Source organism: Sus scrofa, chromosome 1 (assembly GCF_054392235.1).
Source record: "Sus scrofa isolate SSC_HxYL_T2T_F1_AM1 chromosome 1, Sscrofa_HxYL_maternal_Yorkshire_Landrace_v2.0, whole genome shotgun sequence".
In the NCBI taxonomy this organism is placed as follows: Eukaryota; Metazoa; Chordata; class Mammalia; order Artiodactyla; family Suidae; genus Sus; species Sus scrofa.
The window spans coordinates 209,662,301-209,686,019 of NC_139383.1; the positions used below are offsets into that span (position 1 = coordinate 209,662,301).

At 36.9% G+C, this 23,719-nt stretch overlaps 1 protein-coding gene across 4 annotated transcripts in view; it reads right to left on the reverse strand.

Moving 5' to 3' along the window:
* The window catches only part of LOC146406973 (uncharacterized), a 345,508-nt gene extending 325,398 nt beyond the window's left edge, over positions 1-20,110 (reverse strand). For 2 of the 4 annotated variants that reach the window (XR_014832201.1, XR_014832199.1), the window contains exon 1: positions 20,043-20,096. Coding sequence is in view for 1 of the 4 variants with exons in the window: in XM_085003610.1 (XP_084859736.1) it covers positions 19,904-20,105 (202 nt within the window). In the remaining 3 variants the exon portion in view is untranslated. Of the gene's footprint in view, positions 1-19,903 lie in introns of all 4 variants that reach the window. The other 2 variants (XR_014832196.1, XM_085003610.1) reach the window with 1 other exon arrangement.
* Positions 20,111-23,719: the final 3,609 nt, after the last annotated feature.

Here is a 23,719-nt window from a genome sequence, read left to right on the forward strand (position 1 = left end):
ACTTATATGAAAAGGTATTCAACTCAGAAAAGCTATTTATCTATTAATCATTTCTCTCCTGGTAAGATGGCAATAAAATTTTAATAATTTACTTGAGGTCTATAGATTAGAGTCAAAAAGACTGCTAATCAAAAGTGCCTAGCAATAGTATTCCCTTACTAGAAAGCTGTCACTACACATGTCACTATTATGCTCTTTAGGAAGTCATACTGGTTAGAGTTAGTGGAAACAAGTCTTTAAAATCTGTTTCCTAAGTTTTTTAGCAACTTACATATATAGGTTTGGGGTTGTTTTCACATGTGTTTGTCTTAAGCTATTTGGCAAGGAATAGACACATTCTAGTGCTTCTTATAGCCCTCATTATATGAAATACAAATCTGAGCAAATAGAAAACATTTAACGCACACATGAGCGCACACATCACTGATAATTTTAGTTCAATCAAAATAAGCTTTGTTTCATTTTAGAATTATATGATATATTCAAAATAGAATTCAGAATAGTTATTAGTATCATCTGTAGACAGACACTTCAGAAGGATGTTGCAGAGTGTTCTGAACTATCTGAAGGTTGATTGGTCTAGATCTGTGCTATATCATATGTAGACACTAGTCATATAAAGCTGTTTAAATTCAAATTAATTACAACTAAATAAAGTTAGAAGTTCAGTTCCTGAGTGGTACTAGCCACATCTATTGCTCAATAGTTGCATATGCATAGTGGTTACCTTATCGGGCAGCACTTATACAAAACAGTTCCATCATCACACAAAGTTCTATTGAATGGTACTAGTCCAGCTCACATTTTCAACCCTAAGGTAAACTTTAATTTTAAAATGGTATATCACTTAAAGATGCTTTCAGATGCATTTTTGAACAGAAAACCTTACTCAGATCAATTTAAAAAATAAGGTTTGAACTTTCCTAAGTCCAAGTCAGAACAGGCTTAATCTAGTAGTTTTCTGACATTCCCTTCACTCTTCATTCCTTTGAATTGGTTTCTTTTTTTTTTAATTTATTTATTTTTATGGCTATACCTGCAGCATATGGAAGTTCCTGGGCTAAGGGTCAACTCAGAGCTGCAGCTGCCATCCTATGCCATTGCCACAACAATGTGGGATCCAAGCCATGTTGCAGCAACACCAGATCCTTAACCCACTGAGAAAGGCCAGAGAAGGAACCCAAATCCTCAAGGATACTATATCAGGTTCTTAACCTACTGAGCCACAATGGGAACTTGCTGAATTGGCTTCTCATTCAACAAAGCTTCCTTCATGACCAAAAAGTGGCCATGGCAATTCACAGTTTCATATCTACACATTTTAAAATCTAAAGGAAGAGAGATCACTTCTGATCTCTTCTGGGTCAGAAAACTTCATTCCCTGAAGCTCCAAATGACGTTGTATACCTGCATTTCATTGACCCAAATTGGGTTCTGTGGGCCTTCCTGAACAAGACACTGATTTAGCCCACCCAGCTTAAGCCCATACTCCTGAACAGTAACTGAAAAAAGAGTAAAACTGATGAGCCTTAGACCAACCAGGACATACTCCCTGGAGTCAGGGTGTGGCCACGTTTCTCTGAAGCACTTAGACAACATAGAAGAAGTGCAACTACATGAAAATTTGGAACTCTAACAAGAAAGGAAATGTGAGGGAGATGGGATTAAGATGGGGGAACAGAAGGACTGGAGCTCAACTTCTCTCCTAAAAACAACAAAATTCACAACTAAAGACTGAGCACTCTTCACCCAAATGGACTGGAAACCTTAAAAAGATATCCTACTCCAGAAGAAAAAGAGGAGGACACACCAAGAGGTAGGAGAGGTGATTTCACGATATAAACAACCCCATACCTCCTGGGTGGGAAACTCCACAGACTGGAAACTAACTAGTTCACAGAGACTCACGTACAGGAGTGAGAGTTCTGAGCCACACATCAAAATCTCACGTGTGGGGATCTGGCATGGGGAGAAAGAGCCCCAGAGCATCTGGCATTGAAGGCCAGTGGGGCTTTTGTGCAGGAGCTCCACAGGACTGGGGGAAATGGAGACCCCATTCTTAAAAGGAGCACACAGACTTTCACATGCACTGGGTCCCAGGGCAAAGCAAAGTCTCCAAGGGAATCTGGGTCAAACCTGACCACAGTTCTTGGAGGACATCCTGGGAAAACAGGGGTGAATGTGGCTTGTTGTGAGGGGAGGACATTGAAAGCAAAGCTCTCGGGAATATTCAGCAGCATGCCTTTCTCTGGAGGTAGCCATTTTGGAAAAATCTAGCCCCACCTATCAGTCAGCTGCTGAGAAGCACCAGGGCAAACAACAACCCAGGTGGGATCACAGCCCCACCCCTCAGTAAACAGGCTGCCTAAAGACCCATCAGGCACACAGCTGCCTCTAATTCCATCCAGAGACTAAGCCCCACCCACCAGAGGAATAAGAATCAGCTCCACCTATCAGGGGGCAGACATCAGCCCCTCCCATCAGGAAGCCTACAGCAAGCCCCCATACCAACTTCAGCCACAAGGGGGGCAGACATCAGAAGTAAGAGAGGCTACAACTCTATTATCTGTAAAAAGGTCACCACACCAAAAACCTATAAAAATGAAAAGACAGAGAACTATAACTCACATGAGGTAGAAAGGAAAAACCCCAGAAAATCAGCTAAGCAATGAGGAGATTCTTAGCCTCCAGGAAAAAGACTTTAGACTGTTGATGCTGAAGATGATGCAAGACATTGGAAATAAACTGGAGGCAATGATGGATAACTTACAGGAAACACTAAGCAAAGAGATACAAGATAAAAAAACTTAAACAAGAAGAGATGCAAAATACAATAACTGAAATCAAAAATTCACTAGAAGCAGCTAACAGCAGAATACAGGAGGCAGAAGGACAAATGAGCGAGATGGAGGACAGATTAGTGGAAATTACGGATGTGGAACAGAAAAGATCAAAAAAGATTGAAAACAAATGAAGAGAGTCTCAGAGAACTCTGGGACAAGGTTAAATGCACCAACATCCGTATCATAGAGGTGCCAAAGGAGAAGAGAGAGAGAAGGAAACAGAAAACATATTCCAAGAGATAATAGCCAAAAACTTCCCTAACATGGGGAAGGAACCACTCACTCAAATCCAGGAAGCACAAAAAGTACCATATAAAATAAACCCAAGGAGGAACACCCCAAGACACATACTAATCAAACTGACCAAAATTAAAGACAAAGAGAAAATTCTGAAAGCAGCTAAGGAAAAGAAACAAATAACATACAAGGGAACCCCAATAAGGTTATCGGCAGATTTTTCAGCAGAAACTCTGCAGGCCAGAAGGGAGTGGCAAGATATACTTAACATGATGAAAGGAAAAAACCTCCAACCAAAAATACTCTACCCAGCAAGGCTCTCATTCAGATTTGAAGAAGAAATCAAAACCTTCACAGATAAGCAAAAGCTGAGAGAATTCAGCAACACTAAACCAGCCCTACAACAAATACTAAAAGAACTTCTCTAGGCAGAAAAGAACAAGAGAAGAAGGAAAGAAAAAGGAACAGCAAAAACAAATCCAAAGCAATTAATAAAATGGCAATAAGAACATACATATCAATAATTACCTTAAATGTTAATGGACTAAATGCCCCAATCAAAAGACACAGGCTGGATGAATGGATACAAAAACAAGACCATATATATGCTGTCTTCAAGAGACCCACTTCACTTCTAGGGACACATATAATTGAAAGTGAGAAAATGGAAGAAAATATTTCATACAAATGGGGATCAAAAGAAAGCTGGAGTAGCAATAATCATATAAGACACAATAGACTTTAAAATGAAGAATATTTGAAGGGACAAAGAAGGGCATTACATAATGATCAAAGGATTAATCCAAGAGGATGATATAACAATTTTAAATATCTATACACCCAACACAGGTTTACCACAATATATAAGGCAACTGCTACCATCCTTAAAAGGAGAAATCGACAATAACACAATAATAGTGGGGGATTTTAACACCCCACTAACAGCAATGGACAGATCAACCAGACAGAAAATTCATAACGAAACATAGGCCCTGAATGATGCATTAAACCAGATGCACTTGATATTTATAGGATATTTCATCCAAAAGCAGCAGAATACACATTCTTCTCAAGTGCACATGAAACATTCTCTAAGATTGATCATATCCTGGGCTACAAATCCAACCTTGGTAACTTTAAGAAAACTGAAATCATATTAAGCATCTTTTCCGACCACAAAGCTATATGACTGGAAATCAACAACAAGAAAAACACTGCAAAAAACACAAACACGTGGAGACTAAACATAATGCTACTAAACAACCAACGGATCACTCAAGAAATCAAAGAGGAAATTTAAAAATACCTAGAAGCAAATGACAATGAAGATACAACACTCCAAAACCCATGGGATGCAACAAAAGCCATTCTATGAGGAAAGTTTATAGCAATACAAGCCCACCTCAGGAAACAAGAAAAAGCTCAAATAAACAATCCAACTTTACATCTAAAGCAGCTAGAGAGAGAACAACAGACAAGACCTAAACTTAGTAGAAGGAAAGAAATCATAAAGATCAGAGCAGAAATCAATGAAATAGAAAACAAAAACCATAGAAAAGATCAATGAAACGAAAAGCTGGTTCTTTGAAAAGATCAACAAAATTGATCAACCCTTAGCCAGACTTATCAAGAAAAAACCGAGAGGACTCAAATCAATAAAATTAGAAATGAAAAAGGAGAAGTAACAACGGACACCACAGAAATACAAAGGATCATAAGAGACTCCTATGTGCAACTATACACCAATAAAATGGAAAACCTAGAAGAAATGGACAAATTCTTAGAAAGGTACAATCTTCCAAGACTAAACCAAGATGAAATAGAAAAGACGAATGGACCCATCACAAGAACTGAAATCGAAACTGTGATTAAAAAACTTCCAACAAACAAAAGTCCAGGACCAGATGGCTTCACAGGCGAATTCTATCAAATATTTAGACAACAGCTAACACCTCTCCTTCTGAAACTATTTCAAAAAATTGCAACTCATTCTATGAGGCCACCATCACCCTGATACCAAAACCAGATAAAGATACCACAAAAAACCAAAACGACAGGCCAATTTCACTGATGAACACAGACGCAAAAATCCTCAACAAAATACTAGCAAACCACATCCAACAATACATTAAAAGGATTGTACCTCATGATCAAGTGGGATTTATCCCAGGGATGCAAGGGTTCTTCAATATCTGCAAATCTATCGGTGTGATACACCACATTAACAGACTGAAGAATAAAAACCATATGATCCTCTCAATAGACACAGAAAAAGCCTTTGACAAAATCCAACACCCATTTCTGATAAAAAAAAAAAAAACCTTCAGAAAGTGGGCATAGCGGGAACCTACCTCAACATCATAAAGGCCATATATGACAAACCCACAGCGAACATCATTCTCAATGGTGAAAAGCTGAAAGAATTCCCACTGAGATCAGGAACAAGACAAGGATGTCCGCTCTTACCACTACTCTTCAACATAGTTTTAGAAGTCCTAGCCATGGCAATCAGAGAAGTAAAAGAGATAAAAGGAATCCAAATTGGAAAGGAAGAAGCAAAACTATCCCTATTTGCAGATGACATGATCCTATACTTACAGAATCCTAAAGACTCTACCAGGAAACTGTTAGAGTTCATCCACGAATTTGGAAAAGTCGCAGGATACAAAATCAATACACAGAAATTGATGGCATTTCTATACACTAACAATGAAGGATCAGAAAGAGAAATTAGGGAAGCAATCCCATTTACCATCGCATCCAAAAGAATAAAATACCTAGGAGTAAACCTACCTAAAGAGACAAAAGACCTATACTCTGAAAACTATAAGACACTGATGAAAGAAATCAAAGATGACACAGATAGATGGAAAGACGTACCATGCTCTTGGATTGGAAGAGTCAGTATTAGCAAAATGACTATACTACCTAAGGCAATCTACAGGTTCAGTGCAATCCATCTCAAATTACCAAGGACATTTTCCACAGAACTCGAACAAAATATTTTAAAGTTTCTTTGGAAACACAAAAGACCCAGAATAGCCAAAGACATCCTGAAAAAGAAAAATGAAGCTGGAGGAATCAGGCTCCCGGACTTCAGACTATACTACAAAGCAACAGTCATCAAAACCACATGGTACTGGCACAAAGATAGAAATATAGATCAGTGGAACAGGATAGAAAGCCCAGAATTCAACCCACACACCTACAGCCAACTCATCTATGACAAAGGAGGCAAGAATATACAATGGAGAAAAGACAGCCTGTTCAATAAGTGGTGCTGGGAAAACTGGACAGCCACATGGAAAAGAATGAAATTAGAACACTCCCTAACACCATACACAACAATAAACTCCAAATGGATTAAAGACCTAGATATAAGACCGGATACTATAAAGCCCTTAGAGGAAAACATAGGTCAAACACTCTCCGACATAAAGGACAGCAACATCTTCTCAGACCCACCTCTCAGAGTAATGGCGATAAAAACAAAAATAAACAAATGGGACTTAATTAAACTTGAAAGTTTCTGCACAGCAAAGGAAACCCTAAACAAAATGAAAAGACAACCCACAGAATGGGAGAAAATCTTTGCAAGTGAATCGACGGACAAGGGATTAATCTCCAAAATTTATAAACACCTTCTGCAGCTCCATACCAAAAAAAACAAACAACCCCATCAAAAAATGGGCAGAAGATCTAAACAGTTCTCCAAAGAAGACATACAGATGGCCAAAAAACACATGAAAAGATGTTCAACATCACTCATTAGTAGAGAAATGCAAATCAAAACCACTCTGAGGTAGCACCTTACACCAGCCAGAATGGCCATCATCCAAAAGTCTACAAACAATAAGTGCTGGCGAGGGTGTGGAGAAAAAGGAACCCTAGTACACTCTTGGTGGGATTGTAAATTGGTACAACCACTTTGGAAAACAGTATGGAGATTCCTCAGAAAACTAAACATAGAACTACCATTTGATCTAGCAATCCCACTCCTGGGCATCTACACAGAGCAAACCATGACTCACAAAGACACATGCACTCTGATGTTCATTGCAGAACTGTTTACAATAGCCAAGACATGGGAACAACCTAAATGTCCATCGACAGAAGAGTGGATCCAGAAGATGTGCTACATATACACAATGGAATACTACTCAGCCATTAAAAGGAATGAAATACTGGCATTTTCAGCAACATGGATGGACCTAGAAATTATCATGCTAAGTGAAGTCAGCCATACCATGAGACGCCAACATCAAATGCTTTCACTGACATGTGGAATCTGAAAAAAGGACAGACCGAACTTCTTCGCAGAACAGATGCTGACTCACAGACTTTGAAAAACTTATGGTCTCCAGAGGAGACAGTTTGTGGGGTGGGGGGATGTGCTTGGGCTGTGGGATGGAAATCCTGTGAAATCAGATTGTTATGATCATTATACAACTACAGATGTGATAAATTCATTTGTGTAATTAAAAAAAATTTTTTAATTAATTAATTTTAAAAAAGAAAGGAAAGGTGAAATGAAAAGAAGGGTAGACAAACAACAGAGGCTACTACAGGCTACTACTTGTGCAATAGTTATTTTATTGCACAATTTTTATACATTTACTATGATTTCCTTTGGAATGTGACAATTTAAGGAGTAGTCCCACCCACCTGGACCAAAACATCCAAGCACAAAAACAAACAGCAGAAACATCTCTATTTGTAAATTATATGAGGTTCTGACATACGGGTGTGTAGAAAAAAAGTGAGGCAAGTGACAAGAGTTGTGCTACCATGGAAGATAATTAAAATATAAAAAGAAAGAACTCATCAGGGCAGAAGGCTAGAGAGAACAATCCAAACTAAAAAAAAAAAAAAAAATTTTTAATGCTCTGTCCCAAGGCAGATCTTTAACAATTGTCCCAGCCATAATCTAATTTGGGTTCTCTAGAGTTAAAACAAACAAACAAATCTGAGATATTAAGCAAGTCTCTAGAGATGGCCAGAAGCAGAACCAGAGTTCAAACCAGATGTAACTCTAAAGCTTGTTCCAGGTCCCTTCATATCTTTGCCAAAGCCTATAGACCACATATTTTCCATTAAATTCCCAGGTCATATATACTAAGGGGCAAGGAGTGATAGGCAAAGCACTATGCTAAGTGCTATTTGTGGAGATAAGCTATAAACTTAAAATATAAACATTAGTGCTCGAAAGCATAAACTAAGCGCTCAATCAGTCATTTAGACAAGAAGTTCCACCAGAGCAGAGATACAGGAAGAGGAGAAATCAGTAACTACAGTCCCAAAACAGACAAAAGGGAAAGAACAATATGGATCTTGGTGAAAGCAGAGCATTATGAAAACAATATGAATCTGAGGAAGATTAGCATGAAAAAGATTTCAGAAGAAGGAGAACCATAATCCTTCATTTATAAAGCACTTCGTAAATTTTAAAATACTTTCACTTCCATAAATTTCAGTAACTACTACCATTTGATATATCAGATACTCTACAGTACTGTATCAATCCTAATTGTAGCTAGTATAGATAAATCATATGATTTGACCACAGTAATACAGTAATACAGTGAAAAAGCAGATATGTCTGACACTAAGCACTATACTCTTCTCACTGCTTTGTGGTTTCTCTATTTTATCTTCAAGTTGATATTTAGAGGTAGGTAGGGTGTGAAGTTTTATAATATTTTAACCAAGTTGGGTTGAGAGCTACATAGTAGAAAGATGGATAACCAGAAAGAGTATATTCAATAAAATTTTATATGTAGGAAATAGGAAAAAATTGATTTTTATTTTTGTAACTCACAGGCAGTCAAGGTAGACTGTACATTCCTGGATGATGAAAATGCCAAAAAATCAACATTGATCCTCTCTGAGAATTCCATAGTCCCTTCTGGAAAGGATGGAGGGCATATGATTTTATGATTGCTTATCTGCTCTTCCTCCACACAGTATGAGATTCATTGATATAAGTGGATACATCACCACAAAATAAAATGGAGATTGACAAAGTAGAGAAGGAATTATACTAGGATTCCAGAGGCACAGAATTGAGTCTTATAAGATAGGAGAAGAAAGGGGAATAAAACATTCAGAGAAATAAAGCACAACTGTAAGTCTTAGGTTTCCTAAACTAGACTATCAACCCATAAGAATAGACAGAAAGCAAGGAAAAAGAGACTGGCTATGAATACCAGGACTTTCTCCACTGAGATGTGGTAGCACACATTAACCCTCATATTATTATTATGGTTTGCATTTCCCTTATATGCATCTTAGAGCAGCCACATCCCTGCAAATAGGAACAAAACTAAGGGAAGACATTAATAAGAAAGCTCTTTCAGGAGTTCCCGTCGTGGCGCAGTGGTTAACGAATCCGACTAGGAACCATGAGGTTGCGGGTTCGATCCCTGCCCTTGCTCAGTGGGTTAACGATCCGGCGTTGCCGTGAGCTGTGGTGTAGGTTGCAGATGCAGCTCGGATCCCGCGTTGCTGTGGCTCTGGCGTAGGCCGGTGGCTGCAGCTCCAATTCAACCCCTAGCCTGGGAACCTCCATATGCCGTGGGAGCGGCCCAAGAAATAGCAACAATAACAACAACAACAACAACAACAACAAAAAAAAAAAGACAAAAGAAAGCTCTTTCAAACAGAGTCCTATTGATTATACTATCATAGTTGATAGTTCTTACCCCAAAAACTAACAAACAATGTATACGAGAAGGAAGCTGAAAGCAGGAAATAAAAAGAAGAGAGGTTCAACCTAGACTAATCACTTCAAAGACAAGAGTAAACAAAATCAAAATCCTCATAGGTAAACACGCCATCCTAGTCTAGCAGAATGTTATTTAAGGATTATATTGAGTACTTTTATCATTTCTACTATTAAAATTATTTTGTTCATTGAAAAAATCAGAAAAGACATAGCAACACAAACATAAAATGTATATCATATATATACATAAATACACATAAAGGTATACATACATAAAGATAACGATGGTTAATATTTTACTGCGTGCCCTTCCAAAATATTTGGAATATTTTGGGGCATATATATAGATTCTGAGATTCAGATCATAATTTATAATGACTGGCAAAAAAAGGTTTATCTCTTTACATACAAGCTTGGGAAATACTGGAATACATGGTCTCCTTTTTGGGGCCATACCCACAGCACATGGAAGCTCCCCAGGCCAGGAATCAAACCCACGCCACAGCAGCAACCCAAGCCACTGCAGTGAAAACACCAAATCCTTAACTCTCTGTATCACAAGAGAACTGGAGTAAACTGTCTTAACTAAAATAAAAGTAACATACAAGTTCCATTTTGTCATAAAAGTTAAAAAAAAAACTATATTAATTTTTAAGACAGTCTAAAGGAAGAAATTAACGGCAGGAAGGGTAAAAATCAAAAATCCATTAGAAAAAAAAGTGCCAAAAATGCCTTTATGTTTGCATTGAGAAACTAAATTTTAAAAATTTTATCACTAATCTGATTAACATTTTAATCTAATGACAAATTTAAATGCTTTTAAGATATTTTAATTTTCAAGATACTTTTCAAGAACATTAAGAAAATCAATTTTCTTTTAAAATGGAAACTATAACGCTACATTAGCTGTGTGAGATCACCTAAAGTGATATTTTCTTTCTCTCCTCCAGACTCATTATGTGTTTATTTTCTATCTGGTTAGTTTTTAACTGAATCACTGCCTAATGATATATCTTCAATGGCTGAATTGAAATTTTAATAAAAGTTAAGTAACCACATTGGATTTAAAGCATAAAATAGTATTGCTTTCTCCTTTTTTTTTCATCACCCATCTCCTCGATATATTTGCAAAGTTCTTAAAGGCACATACATTTCTTATCTGAGGTGCCCCAAACTGGGTAAAATGAACTCAGAAAAAAAACAGGTAGTGTATAGCACGTACACAAAGCCATGGCATAAATATTGTTCAACTTTCTTGTCAATTTTACTCAAAGACTTTTGGGGGGAACCATTTAACACTACCTTTAATACTAGTAAGAATTTTAAAATGTGTTTACAAAAATCACATGCAAAAAATTTTTTGAAAATTTAAAATGTACTAGTGTTTTGTTTTGGGCTGCTTCCCCAGCCCGCTGTGGGTAAGAGGTTTTACACTTTGCATGTAGGATTTGGGATAGAAAAGTCAGAGACTCGGTGTCTCTACAAATGGCACAAAGTGCCTTGCACATAAGGGAAGTTCAGTAAACAATTATGTTGATTTGATTTGAGCTGACATCAATGAACCTTGGAAATCTTAAAACTTTACTTTTTGACACTTTAAACAGCAAATCAGAAGGAAGAGAAAAGGGGAGGGGGGAGAATAAATTCTGCCAAATGACTTAACACCTCTCACAAGACAACTGGAATTCTCTGCGGAACTCCTAATTCTCCAATGGCTGCATTAGGACCAACTGATTTCTCAACTGTCTATAGAATAAAATCCAAATTCCCTAACCTGTCAGGCATCCAGAATCTCAATACATCCTGTCCTACTTTGTTTCCCATTTTATGACTGTTTCTTTTTTTTTTTTTTTTCTTTTTCTTTTTTGCCTTTTCTAGGACCGCTCCCCTGGCATATGGAGGTTCCCAGGCTAGGGGTCGAATCAGAGCTGTAGCCGCCAGCCTACGCCAGAGCCACAGCAGCAACGTGGGATCCTGGGATCCAAGCCGCATCTGCAACCTACACCACAGCTCATGGCAATGCCGGATCCTTAACCCACTGAGCAAGGCCAGGGATCGAACCCGCAACTTCGTGGTTCCTAGTTGGATTTGTTAACCACTGAGCCACGACGGGAACTCCATGACTGTTTCAAATCAAATTGCACTACTCCCAGTTCTCCATACACATCCAAAATTTTCCTGTCTTCAGCCAGTCTATTTTCTCTAACTTGAAAGCCTTCCCTGTCCTGTCATTATCATATAGTCCAAATCATTCTTCTTCTAGAAAGGCTTCCATGATCTTTGATCCCGATAAGTTATGTTGATCTGAATAAGAAATTTATATATGCTTCTTTCATTGAATTTATTTTCTTCCTTAAGTTATACTTACATATGTCTTACTTGCCCAACTAAATTAAAAATTCTTTGATGGAAGGCAAAGTATGGGTGTAAATGCCTAGTAAATCATGATGAATATATTCAAATCCTTTTGAAAAGCCAGAAATATCGTTAATTTAACTTGCTTTAATTTTATCTTTCAAACTTATTTAACCCTCTATGTAATCAGAAACACACAAAATGAAAGGACCACATAGGTAGTTAATGGATCCATTTCCAAGATCTCCTATAATAACTGTTTCATTGACTGAAGAAAGTAGAAAAGGAAAGAAACACTCTTTAATAAAATATGCAAAGATCCTCTATGTTTAAAGTCTATGCTAGGAACTCATTGACAAGTTACTTTTAGATTCTATCAGCAGAATTTCAACCACTTTAGTTTAAATGAATGACCCAATAAAGTTATAGCATTTCATACACCTACTTCTCAGAGACATGAAATTCAGTTTTTCTTTATGTAATTTAATTGATAGCATCAGATAATGTTTAAAAAAAAACTACTGATTTATAGCTATTTCTGGTTTGGTAGAAATCACCAAAACAAAACTTGTATAAATTACTTTTATAGAGATGCTTGGTTTAAATTCAGAACAAGATTCGGGAGGTAATAGTCACAAGCCCTTCTCAGGACTGCTTATAACTATCATAGACTGTAAGATGCACTTTGAACTGGTTTAAGTGAGGGCATGATTATAGCAAAAGATGTATTTGTAATTCTTCCAATCATACACAAACAAAAACAGAGGCAGAGAGGATTGGAGGCATCTGAGAAATTAACATAAAAATAAAAAACAGGAGTTCCTGTCGTGGCACAGCAGAAATGAATCCGACTATGAATTTCTTAGCTATGAGGTTGTAGGTTCGATCCCTGGCCTCTCTCAGTGGGTTAAGGATCTGGCATTGCCCTGAGCTGTGGTGTAGGTTGCAGATGCGGCTCGGATCTGGTGTTGCTGTGGCTCTGGTGTAGGCTGGCAGCTACAGCTCCAATTAGACCCCTAGCCTGGGAACTTCCATATGCCTCAGGTGCGGCCCTGAAAGGACAAAAAAAGACAAAAAAGAAAAAGAAAAAATAAAAGCTCTATCACAACTTTTTGTACAGAGATTGCCAATAGGAAAATCTTACTTTAATTCAGCTTAAGCTTTGTAAATTAATAAATCCTGAGAAAGCTACAGAACTTATTTTATGAAATCTTGTTTCTTCTATTCGTTAAAGTGAGTATAATATAACATAAAAACATGGGCATTAATGTGTATGGTTTCAATAGCTTTCTCTTTATTTCCAGCTTTACTGAGATATAACTAAAAAGTTCCTTTTGGAGTTACTTCCAGGGCTCTACCACATAACCCCAAAAGGAACTCCTCAGTCTGACTGCCTTAGATTTATACAAAACCAATTTTGTTGGAGGTAGCTCTTTGAATTGCTTATTTTCCTTAATTGGAAATTATCATTTTCAAGGACTCTTGACTTTAGTCTTTTCCTCCTCTCTTAGAATCTCTTAGCTACTTCCTCCTTATCTATCATTCATAATATGTACAAGTAGTCCTGTTGCACAAGAGCAAATAAGAAAAATTTTTTCCAAAAGAAATAAATTATTCTAGCTTATACTACATTTCCAATAACATGCTATTCAGAAGTATAAATAATCTTACATCCTTTAGAGCTGGAAATTCCAAATAAGGTGAATTACACTGAAACATACCCAATATCAAAATATACTATCAACAGCTTTAGAGAGTAACTAAATATCCATCTATTATCAAGAAGGAGATTTTGCTGAATTCTGTTTTTCCTTCTTAAAGTCAGCTTTATTGAAATATAATTATAAACAATAAAACTCACTCTTTCAAATGTACTTTGATGAGTTTTGACAAATGTACACAGTCATGTAAACACCATCACAATCAAGAATCAGAACATTTCTAAAACATTCCTTTATTTCCCTTTGGGGGTCAACCACTCCCCTAACCCCATCCCAGGCAACCATTGATTTGTTTTTCTATGCCAATAGTTTTGCTTTTTCTAAAATGTAACATAAATAGAATCCTACAGTACTTAGTCTTTTGTCTCTGATTTTATTCATTTAGCATAATGCTTTTGAGATTCATCCACATTGTCTCACGTATTTACAGTACATTCCTTTTTATTGCTACATAGCATCTCATTGCATGAAGATAACAAAATTTATTTATCCACTCATCATTTGGTGAACATTAGGCTTGTATTCAGTTTTTTAGCTATTATAAATAAAGCTTCTATGAACATTTGAGTACAGATGGGCCTCAGTGTGGACGTGTTTTTACCTCTTTCAGTTAAATACCTAGAAGTAAGATTGCTAAACCATATGATACCTGTTTATTTAAAAAAAAAAAAAAAAAAAAAAAAACTGCTAAAGCTCTTTTCCAAAATGGCTGCATCATTTTCATATTCCATCAGCAATGGAGATTTCCAGTTGTGCCACAACCCTGTTATCACTTTGTTGATCTTTTTAATTTTAGTCACTATAAAGTGTCTACAGTGGCATTTCAACATGATTTTAACTTGCATTTCCCTACTTACTAATGATGTTTCTATAGTGGTATGTCAATACCATTTTTTTTTTTTTTTTAGGTCTGCACCTGCAGCATATAGAAGTTCTGAGGCTAGGGGCTGAATCTGAGATGTAGCTGCCGGCCGACACCACAGCCACAGCAATGCCACATTCGAGCTGTGTCTGCAACCTACACTGCAGCTTGCAGCAAAACCGGATCCTTAACCCACTGAGCAAGGCCAGGGATCAAACCTGTATCCTCATGGGTTCTAGTTGGATTCTTAACCCACTGAGTCACAACAGGAACTACTCAATATGATTTTAACTTGCATTTCCCTTCTAACTAATGATGCTGAGCATCTTTTCAAGGACTTAATCAGTCAAATACCTATTTAAAACTTTTTTCCATTTTTAAAACTGGATTATTTATCTTCTTATTACCATAAAAGTTCTTTATAAACCTCAACTTCTTTATCAGATATGGTTGTGGTTTTGCTGAATATTGCAGTCCATATCTTTGAACACTCATCCAATGACTTTATAGGTCAAATTAGGATTGTACCATTCAGGATCAAATTCTCTAAAAACTGCACCATCCAGGTCAATTTCCATTAAACACTGTATCGCCCTGTGGTCAACTTCCAAAGGACTTTACCATTCAAAAGTCAAATTCTATTAAGGCACCTAAATGGCAAATTCTCTGCAATGTCTCAGGGAGAGAATAGCTCTCATTTATCATATTGTGAAATCAATTACTGTGTGTTTATATCAAAGGTGGTCCAAATCTGTCATTCTATCAGATCATATGTTATACCTTGAAAACAAAATTGCCTAGAATTTATACTAGGGGCAATTTTTTAAAAATATTTAGCAATATTCTACCAAACTTACACTTTTAAAGATTCGATAAACCTCATTTAGTTTCACTTTTCCCTATCCACACTCACATTGAGGCATTTGGTTATATTAATTCATATTTGTTTATTTCATTGCATATGTTCCGGTGTCTGTTCTTTGCTTGTTAGTAGTATCTTTCCATTAAGTTAAGAACACCCTCTGTTCTGTCTAGAGTACAGAAGCTAGTACATGGCTCATTATTTAGCTGTGTGTAAGTCAGGCTCACAGGATGAAGCATATTTCATACTCAAAGAGAATAATAAAGGGACTATTTACAAAATTGTAGATAGGCACAAGGGAAACCAGCAAGCCATAATTGCTATTACTCCTAGGTCTAAAGAAAAATGGAGAGGGAGAAGTTGCCAGAACCTAAATAGAATAACTACAGCTATAGGAGCAGAAGTATTTTGTAGGAAGATCCAAGCAACCTTATGGAAATAGGAAGAAAAAATACTTCAATCTCATTTTCCTTCTGCTCTCCGATCTCCCGGTGGGGACTACTACTGGGAAATCCCAACAGGAAGGCTAGGAGTAGGAGATCACATTGATGTACTCCATAAAGTCAGCCACTCAGTACACAGAAGAGAGAGAAGAGTGAAGAGTAGATCTGGAAGGGCACAAAAATTACTAAATGAAGGAAGATGAAAAATTTACCCTAATCACTGAATAGTTACTTCAAATACAGCTCTAAATGTACAGGGGAAATAAAATATAAAATACGAAGAATCATCAGTGTCTCCATGGGAAAACAATCCAAGTGTTCAACAGACTCTTTGTATCCCAAATATGGCCATTCCATATGGCAGAAATGGGGCATATACTTGGGGGGGGGGTGTTTTGTTTTATGACTAAAAATTAAATTAAATTTTTAAAAGTGGGTGGGGTATTGGAGGAAGAGGATGAGGGAAAATAACATTGCCTGAATTTTACTTCTTACCTATCAGCATCTGGGAAAAATACTGCTGCTGCCATTCTTGAACAACCTACTACTATCCTAAAAGTGACACAAATGATCTCTTCAACATTTTTTTAAAAATATTTTTTTTAAATGTTCTCTTCAACATTTTTTTAAAAATATTTTTTAAAATGTTTAATTTACCTCCTTAATCTAAGCATTTACACTACCCTCAAGAAAGTATATTGAAAATGGCATGGAATTTGAGGCACAGGACTAGGCTAAGGAGGTGCCTTGATCTTTCAGAAGAACAGTCATATTTGGACTGACAAAAGTTACACACTTTCTAAAGCAGCTGATATTTTCTATGTATTCTACTCCTAATAAACTTTGTATGCAGCAATTCAAAGTTAAGGATTAGTAACAAAAATTATAATTTTATCATTAATATTCTCTCATCAAGTACTCAGGATTTCAAATATACCTTAACAAAATACTTGGATAATTATTTCTTGTGAGTCACAAAAGCAAGATCATGTGAACTTTTTAATTCTATTTATTGGGAAAACAACTTTAAAAATGTTTATATATACATTTACTTAAATTTTTGTTATTCATTATTTGTGAGTTCTCCTGAATTTAATTTTTTGTTATTCATTACTTTTGTACTGAAAATTACAGAAAAAAGTTTTCTTTTCATTTTATCTATTAGATAAATTCAGTACCTGCTACTGGGTAATGGCATAATCTGATATTGGAAAATACAAAATCAAGTAATATTCTTACATTTGGACGCTATAGCTAGGGTTGGTTATATACACATAACTAATAAATAATAAAGGCAGATAACATTCTGTGAAAAATCTGTGTTTATCATTGGCATGCCAGTTATACGCTTAAAATTACCATGTTAGATGAACTGTTAAGCCTACTACTGCTCAACCTACTGGGAAGTCTGGATAAAAAGTAACCTCTAGTGGGCTTCCTAGACCCTTAGGTATTAACAGATTAGAGAAATTGATGGGGACACTATCAGAGGAAAGATTTCCCTTGCTTTGGAAATAAAATATATCCATGAGACCAAAAAAATCACAACAGAAAAATATGGAAAATTTATAAGTAACCTAATGAAAGAAGTGGGAGGATGTTAAATTTCTGACAATAAATAAACCATCCCACCTGCTAATTTCCTCAACTGAAATTATATCTAAACCACCAGCTTCAATTTTAAATAAGAGGTACTATTTATTGAAGGAAGAGCTTTACATATATTGTGTCATTCAATCTTCAAAACAACACTAACTATGAGATATATATTACGGTTTCTATTTTTTAAGTGAGAAGATTGAAACATTAACAATACGTCTAAAGTCATATAAGAAAACAAAGATTAAAACCATGTTTTTCAGAGGACAAAGCTTGTGCTCATAGTCATGATCATAGGTTGCCAACAAGCAAACACTGGAGGTGGTAGGAATCTAATATCCAAAATTATCACACTATATTTTTTAAACGTGCACTTTTCAACAAAAAAGTATAAGACACTCAAAGGACCAGGCAACTATGGCCAACATACAGGAGGAAAAGCAATCAATAAAAACAGTTCCTGAGAAACACAGCTTGTAGACTCACTAAACACAGATTTTAAATCAGCTAATATAATTATATTCAAAAAGATTTTTAGGAGTTCCCATCGTGGCTCAGTGGTTATTAAACTCAACTAGCATCCATAAGGACGTGTATTCCATCCCTGGCCCCGTTCAGGGGATTAAGGATTTGGCGTTGCTGTGAGCTGTGGTGTAGGTTGCAGACGTGGCTCAGATCTGGCATTGCTGTGGCTGTGGTGTAGGCCGGCAGCTACAGCTCCAACTGGACCCCTAGCCTGGGTACCTTCACATGCCGCAGGTGCAGCCCTAAAAAGACCAAAAAAATAAATAAATAAATAAACCATATCCAAAAAACAAAGTAAATTATTAAAAAAAGTCCCATCTCACATCACACACAAAAATTAACTCAATACATATCACACCTAAATTTAAGAATCAAAATTAAACTCTTAGAAGAAACCATAATAAATCTTTTGACCTTGTATCAGCCAATGGTTTCTTAGATAAGATACGAAAAGCACAACAATAAAAAAAAAAGACAAGTGGACTTCATGAATATTAAAATATTTACGCTCAAAAGAGCACCTCAAGAAAATGGCAAGCAACCCACAGAATGGAAGAAAATATTTGCAAGTCATATATATAAAAAGAGACTTCTATCTAGAATATGTAAAGAATACTTACAAGTCAATAATAAAAAGAAAAATTCCCAATTTAAAAATGGGAAAGATTCTAAATAAATACTTCTTCAAAGATATATAAATGGCCAAGTGGCACATGAAAAAACACTCAACAAAATAAGTTATCAGATAAACACAAATTAAAACCACAAATAGGCACAGCTTCATGCCCACTAGAATGGCTATAATAAAAAAATATGTACAATAACAAGTGTTGGCAAGTTGTAGAGAAACTGGAAGCCTCATACATACCTGGTGGGAATACAAAACAGTGTAGTCATTACGTAAAACAGTCTGGCAGTTCTTCAAAAATTAAAGCTACAACTGCCACATGAATCAACAATTCCTCTCCTAAGAATATTCCCAAGAGAATTAAAAACATAGGTCCACACAGAAGTTTGTGTATGAATATTTATAGCAGCATTATTCATAGTAGTCAAAAGTTTAAAACAGTTCAAAAATATCCATCAACTGCTGAATGGATAAACAAATGTTGTATATCCATGTACGAGAATATTACTCAACCATAAAAAGAATGAAATACTAACACAAGGTACAACATTAATGAACCTTGAAGACAATATCCAAAACATAAGATGCCAAACATAAAATATGACATACCATATGATTCCTTTTATATGAAATTTCCAAAACAGATGACTCCATCAAGACAGAAAATAAATGTGTTGTTGCCAGAGGCTGAGAGGAGTGAGGAACGGAAAGTGCCGATGTATGGGTTTCTTTTTGGAATGATAAAATATGAAAACTCTTCAAGGACTAGATAGTGATGATGGTTGCACAATTTTGAGTATACTAAAAACCACTGACTTGTACAGTTTAAATGGGTAGATTGTATACTATGTGAATCATACCCTTAAAAAAAAAACAAAAAAAAAAGCTGCTATTTTTTAAACTATAAAAGGCATTCAGGTTGCTGAAGCCTTGGACCTTGGCAGAGGACATTTTCAGTCCCCAGGGTTTCAAGCAGAAGCTGGTATGGCTCCCTGCCCCACCCTCCACCCCCATTTGGGGCTCTTCGAAGGGTGTAGTTGGGGAACCAACCGGGTGCAGTTCACTCCCACGCAGAGAATTTGTGCCAGCGCACCTTGCCCCTACCTGTTCTGACCTCTGGGGTGAGATGCCAATCAGGGAGCCAATCCCCAGACTGGAAAGGGTCAAGGAGTCCCCGAGCACTGAGTATTCTGTGGTAGGTGGTGTGAACCAAACCCTTACAGACAAGTCTGAAGAGACAAACCTTCCACGCTGGGACACCAACGCGTCTCATTCTAGGGCTCCCGTGTGTCGCGCCCCCGTACATCTCGCGAGATCGGGCTTCCTCTCAGAACCTCTCGAATACCTTCGTGCAGCGTGATTCTGAGGTTTTCTCAGCTGCTTTCGATGAGCCGCGCATCCCAGCGCTTCCTGCAACCCTGTTAGGACCCGCCCTTAATCCCTCCACAGACATGCACAAAGTCAGGTACCTCACCCTGCAGCCTCCAGCTGTGCCCTGTTTTTCTTCCTGGGAAACTTCACACACCACCCACTCAGAGTATCCCACCACAAAAGTGAGTTTTTCATTAGCATAAAGCAGTGAATGCTGGGAGAAAACATGGGCCTTAGAAAGGAGGCTGATTCCTTCGTAACTTAGTTCTACTCCAGGAAGAAAACAGAATGAATCCTAAGACAAGCGAAAAGAGACATTGGCCCATGTAACTTAGAGCCATCGCAGGGAACAAAGAGCCTCCTCATAAAAAAGAAAAATCCATCCGACAAAAATACCACCTAGTATTAAGACTCAATTCCTACTTCCAAAGAACCATAAAAGCCGTATTATAAACCTGCAATTACTGTCCTTAGAATGGAGACCCTCAGTCAGAGACTACATAGATAGCTACTAATAAGGTTATTGTAGGCCCTAATCTATAAATACAAAGGGGCAATAAAAAATTACCAGCCATTAAGATAGACAAACAATGTAAAAGAAAGAAAAATACAAGCAGGTATAGAACTAATTGCAGGGGTCAGAATGAATAAGGAAATGTAGAAATTTTTAAATTACATTTTTAAAATATTCTCAGAAAGCTTTGGGAATATTTCTTCTGTATTTAAAAAGTAAAAGAATATAAATGATAATCTAAAATAGAAGAGAGTAACTGAAACTTTCAAAATGGTTGCTAAAATAACAATTTAATAAAATGGCTTGATAAGAATAGATTTAGGTGAAAATTAGCTATTAAAATGAAAGATTCAAATATGAGATTATCCCATAATACAAGGCAAATGGAAAAAGAAATCATAAGAAATAATGATCTTTTTTTGTTTGTTTTTTAGGGCAGCCCCAGCATATGGAGGGTCCCAGGCTAGGGGTCCAATCAGAGCTGCAGCTGTTGGCCTATGCCACAGCCACAGCAGTGCCAGATCTGAGCCATGTCTGCGACCTATACCACAGCTCACAGCAACCTGGATCCTTAACCCACTGAGCTAGGCCAGGAATGGAACCCTCATCCTCCTGGATCCTAGTCAGGTTCGTTAACTGCTGAGCCATGACGAGAACACCCAAAAATGATTTTTTAAATGTAAGTTGGAGTTCCCATTGTGGTTTACCAGTAACAAACCCAACTAGTATCCATGAGGACTCAGGTTCAATCCCTGGCCTTGCTTAGTAGTTTAAGGATCTGGCGTTGCTGTGAGCTGTGGTGTACATCGCAAATACAGCTCGGATTCCTCATTGCTGTGGCTGTGGCATAGGCTGGCAGCTGTAGCTCTTTTTCGACCCCTAGCCTGGGAACTACCATATGCTGCAGATGCGGCCCTAAAAAGATGGGTAGATAGATAAGATAGAGAGAGAGAGAGAGAGAGAGAGAGAGAGAGAGAATGTAAGCTAGATCCAGAAATTCCAGAATCTATTAGAACTTTGAAATAAATAGGAAAAAGAGAATAAAAGGAGAAAATAATTAAATTACTTATGTCCCTTACCTGAAAATTCAACTCTTTAGATTGATAGGTTCCTGAAGAGCTGAAAATGAGAAATAAAACGGTACATAATGAAATTGCACAAGTGTATTACTCAGGCTATCTACTATGTGTGATGTATTTCTCAATAAATGTTTAAAAACTTTTAAAAATGCAAAAAAAAATTAATGAATAAAAAGGGAAATGCTGACAAATAGAAAGCAAAGGTGATAACATAAATATTGGGAAAATATCATTGGAAAGAAAAAAGCATTAAATATGACAATGACAAAAAGTGACATTTTATGCTGATAAAGGATACAGTACAGTAAGATGTCACAACAGTAATAAATATTAATGTACTTAACTACACGTATTTAAAATATAAAAATCAGGACGTTCCCATCGTGGCTCAGTGGTTAACGAATCTGACTAGGAACTGTGAGATTGTGGGTTCGATCCCTGGCTTTGCTCAGTGGTTAAGGAGCCAGCCTTGCTGTGAGCTGTGGTGTGTATAGGTCGCAGACTTGGCTTGGATCCCACGTTGCTGTGGCTCTGGCATAGGCCTGCGGCTACGACTGCAATTGGACCCTTACCCAGAGAACCTCCAAATGCCACGGGTGTGGCCCTAGAAAAATAAAAAAAGACCAAAAAAAAAAAAAAATGAAAGGCTATTAGAAATAGAAGAAGGGGGAGTTCCCGTCACGGCGCAGTGGTTAACGAATCCGACTAGGAACCATGAGGTTGCGGGTTCGGTCCCTGCCCTTGTTCAGTGGGTTAAGGATCTGGCGTTGCCATGAGCTGTGGTGTAGGTTGCAGACGTGGCTCGGATCCCGCATTGCTGTGGCTCTGGCGTAGGCCGGTGGCTACAGCTCCGATTCGACCCCTAGCCTGGGAACCTCCATATGCCGCGGGAGCGGCCCAAAGAAATAGCAAAAAAAAAAGAAGTTTCTATTTCAGAGAATGTGGAGCAGTAGAAGAAGGAAGAAGAAGGAAGTTTCTATTTCAGAGAATGTGAAGCAGTAGATATTTGAAGGACCTTCCATTACAAAAAATTTAGATACAGGGTAACACTTTTTACTGTATTATTAATCTTTCAAAAAAATCAAGGAAAACTACAAACAGAAAAAGATACATAAAGCTATAACTGAGAGAGAAGCAATAAGTTCTACAAAAATATGAAAGGTAAGAGGGCTTGAAAGATAAATGATGCTCCAGCACTGCACTAGGTCTTGGCTTCCAAGTGAACCAAGGTGACAACATTTTTGGTTTACAGTCTCTAGTATCCTCTAGTCTCCAGAAGAAGCATTAGTAAGTATATTCTAGGGTGAAGACATTATCAATTTACCCCCTTAAGATTTCCATAAATTCATATCAGATCTAGATGAGCCTACAGTGAAGGAAATGTAAACACTAAAGGAAACTAGTCTCTATGAATGAAACTCAGCATCAATAATAAACAAAAATTTAAAGATCCAAAAACTTTAGGTATTAAAATTATCAGATAGATAATATAAAAGAATTTGCATAAGATAAAATTTTTAATGTAAATACCAAACTGAGTGAGCAATAAGAGACTATCTAGAGTGACCAGCAGATTTTTAAAATAAGCAAACAGAATTTTGGAAATGTAAAATAAAATTGTTGAAATATGTATATATTAGTGGAGAAAGCAGCATTTTCGATTCTGATGAACACGATTAATGACAACACAGAAAATAAAGAGAATAGAAAATATGAAAGAGAAAACAAAGGCCAGAGGACAAAATAAGAAGGTCAAACATGCATCAGGTCAAATTCCCGGGAGAGAATAAAGAAAGTGGAAGGCAGGCACTATTTGAAGAGACAATGACAAAATATTCTAGGACTGATGAGATATATGAATCCACAAAGACAAGAAACACAGTATATTCCAAATAAGATAAGAAGGAATTCAGGTCCTGAAATTTGTAATGCATTTGCAACCAAAGACCAAGAAAA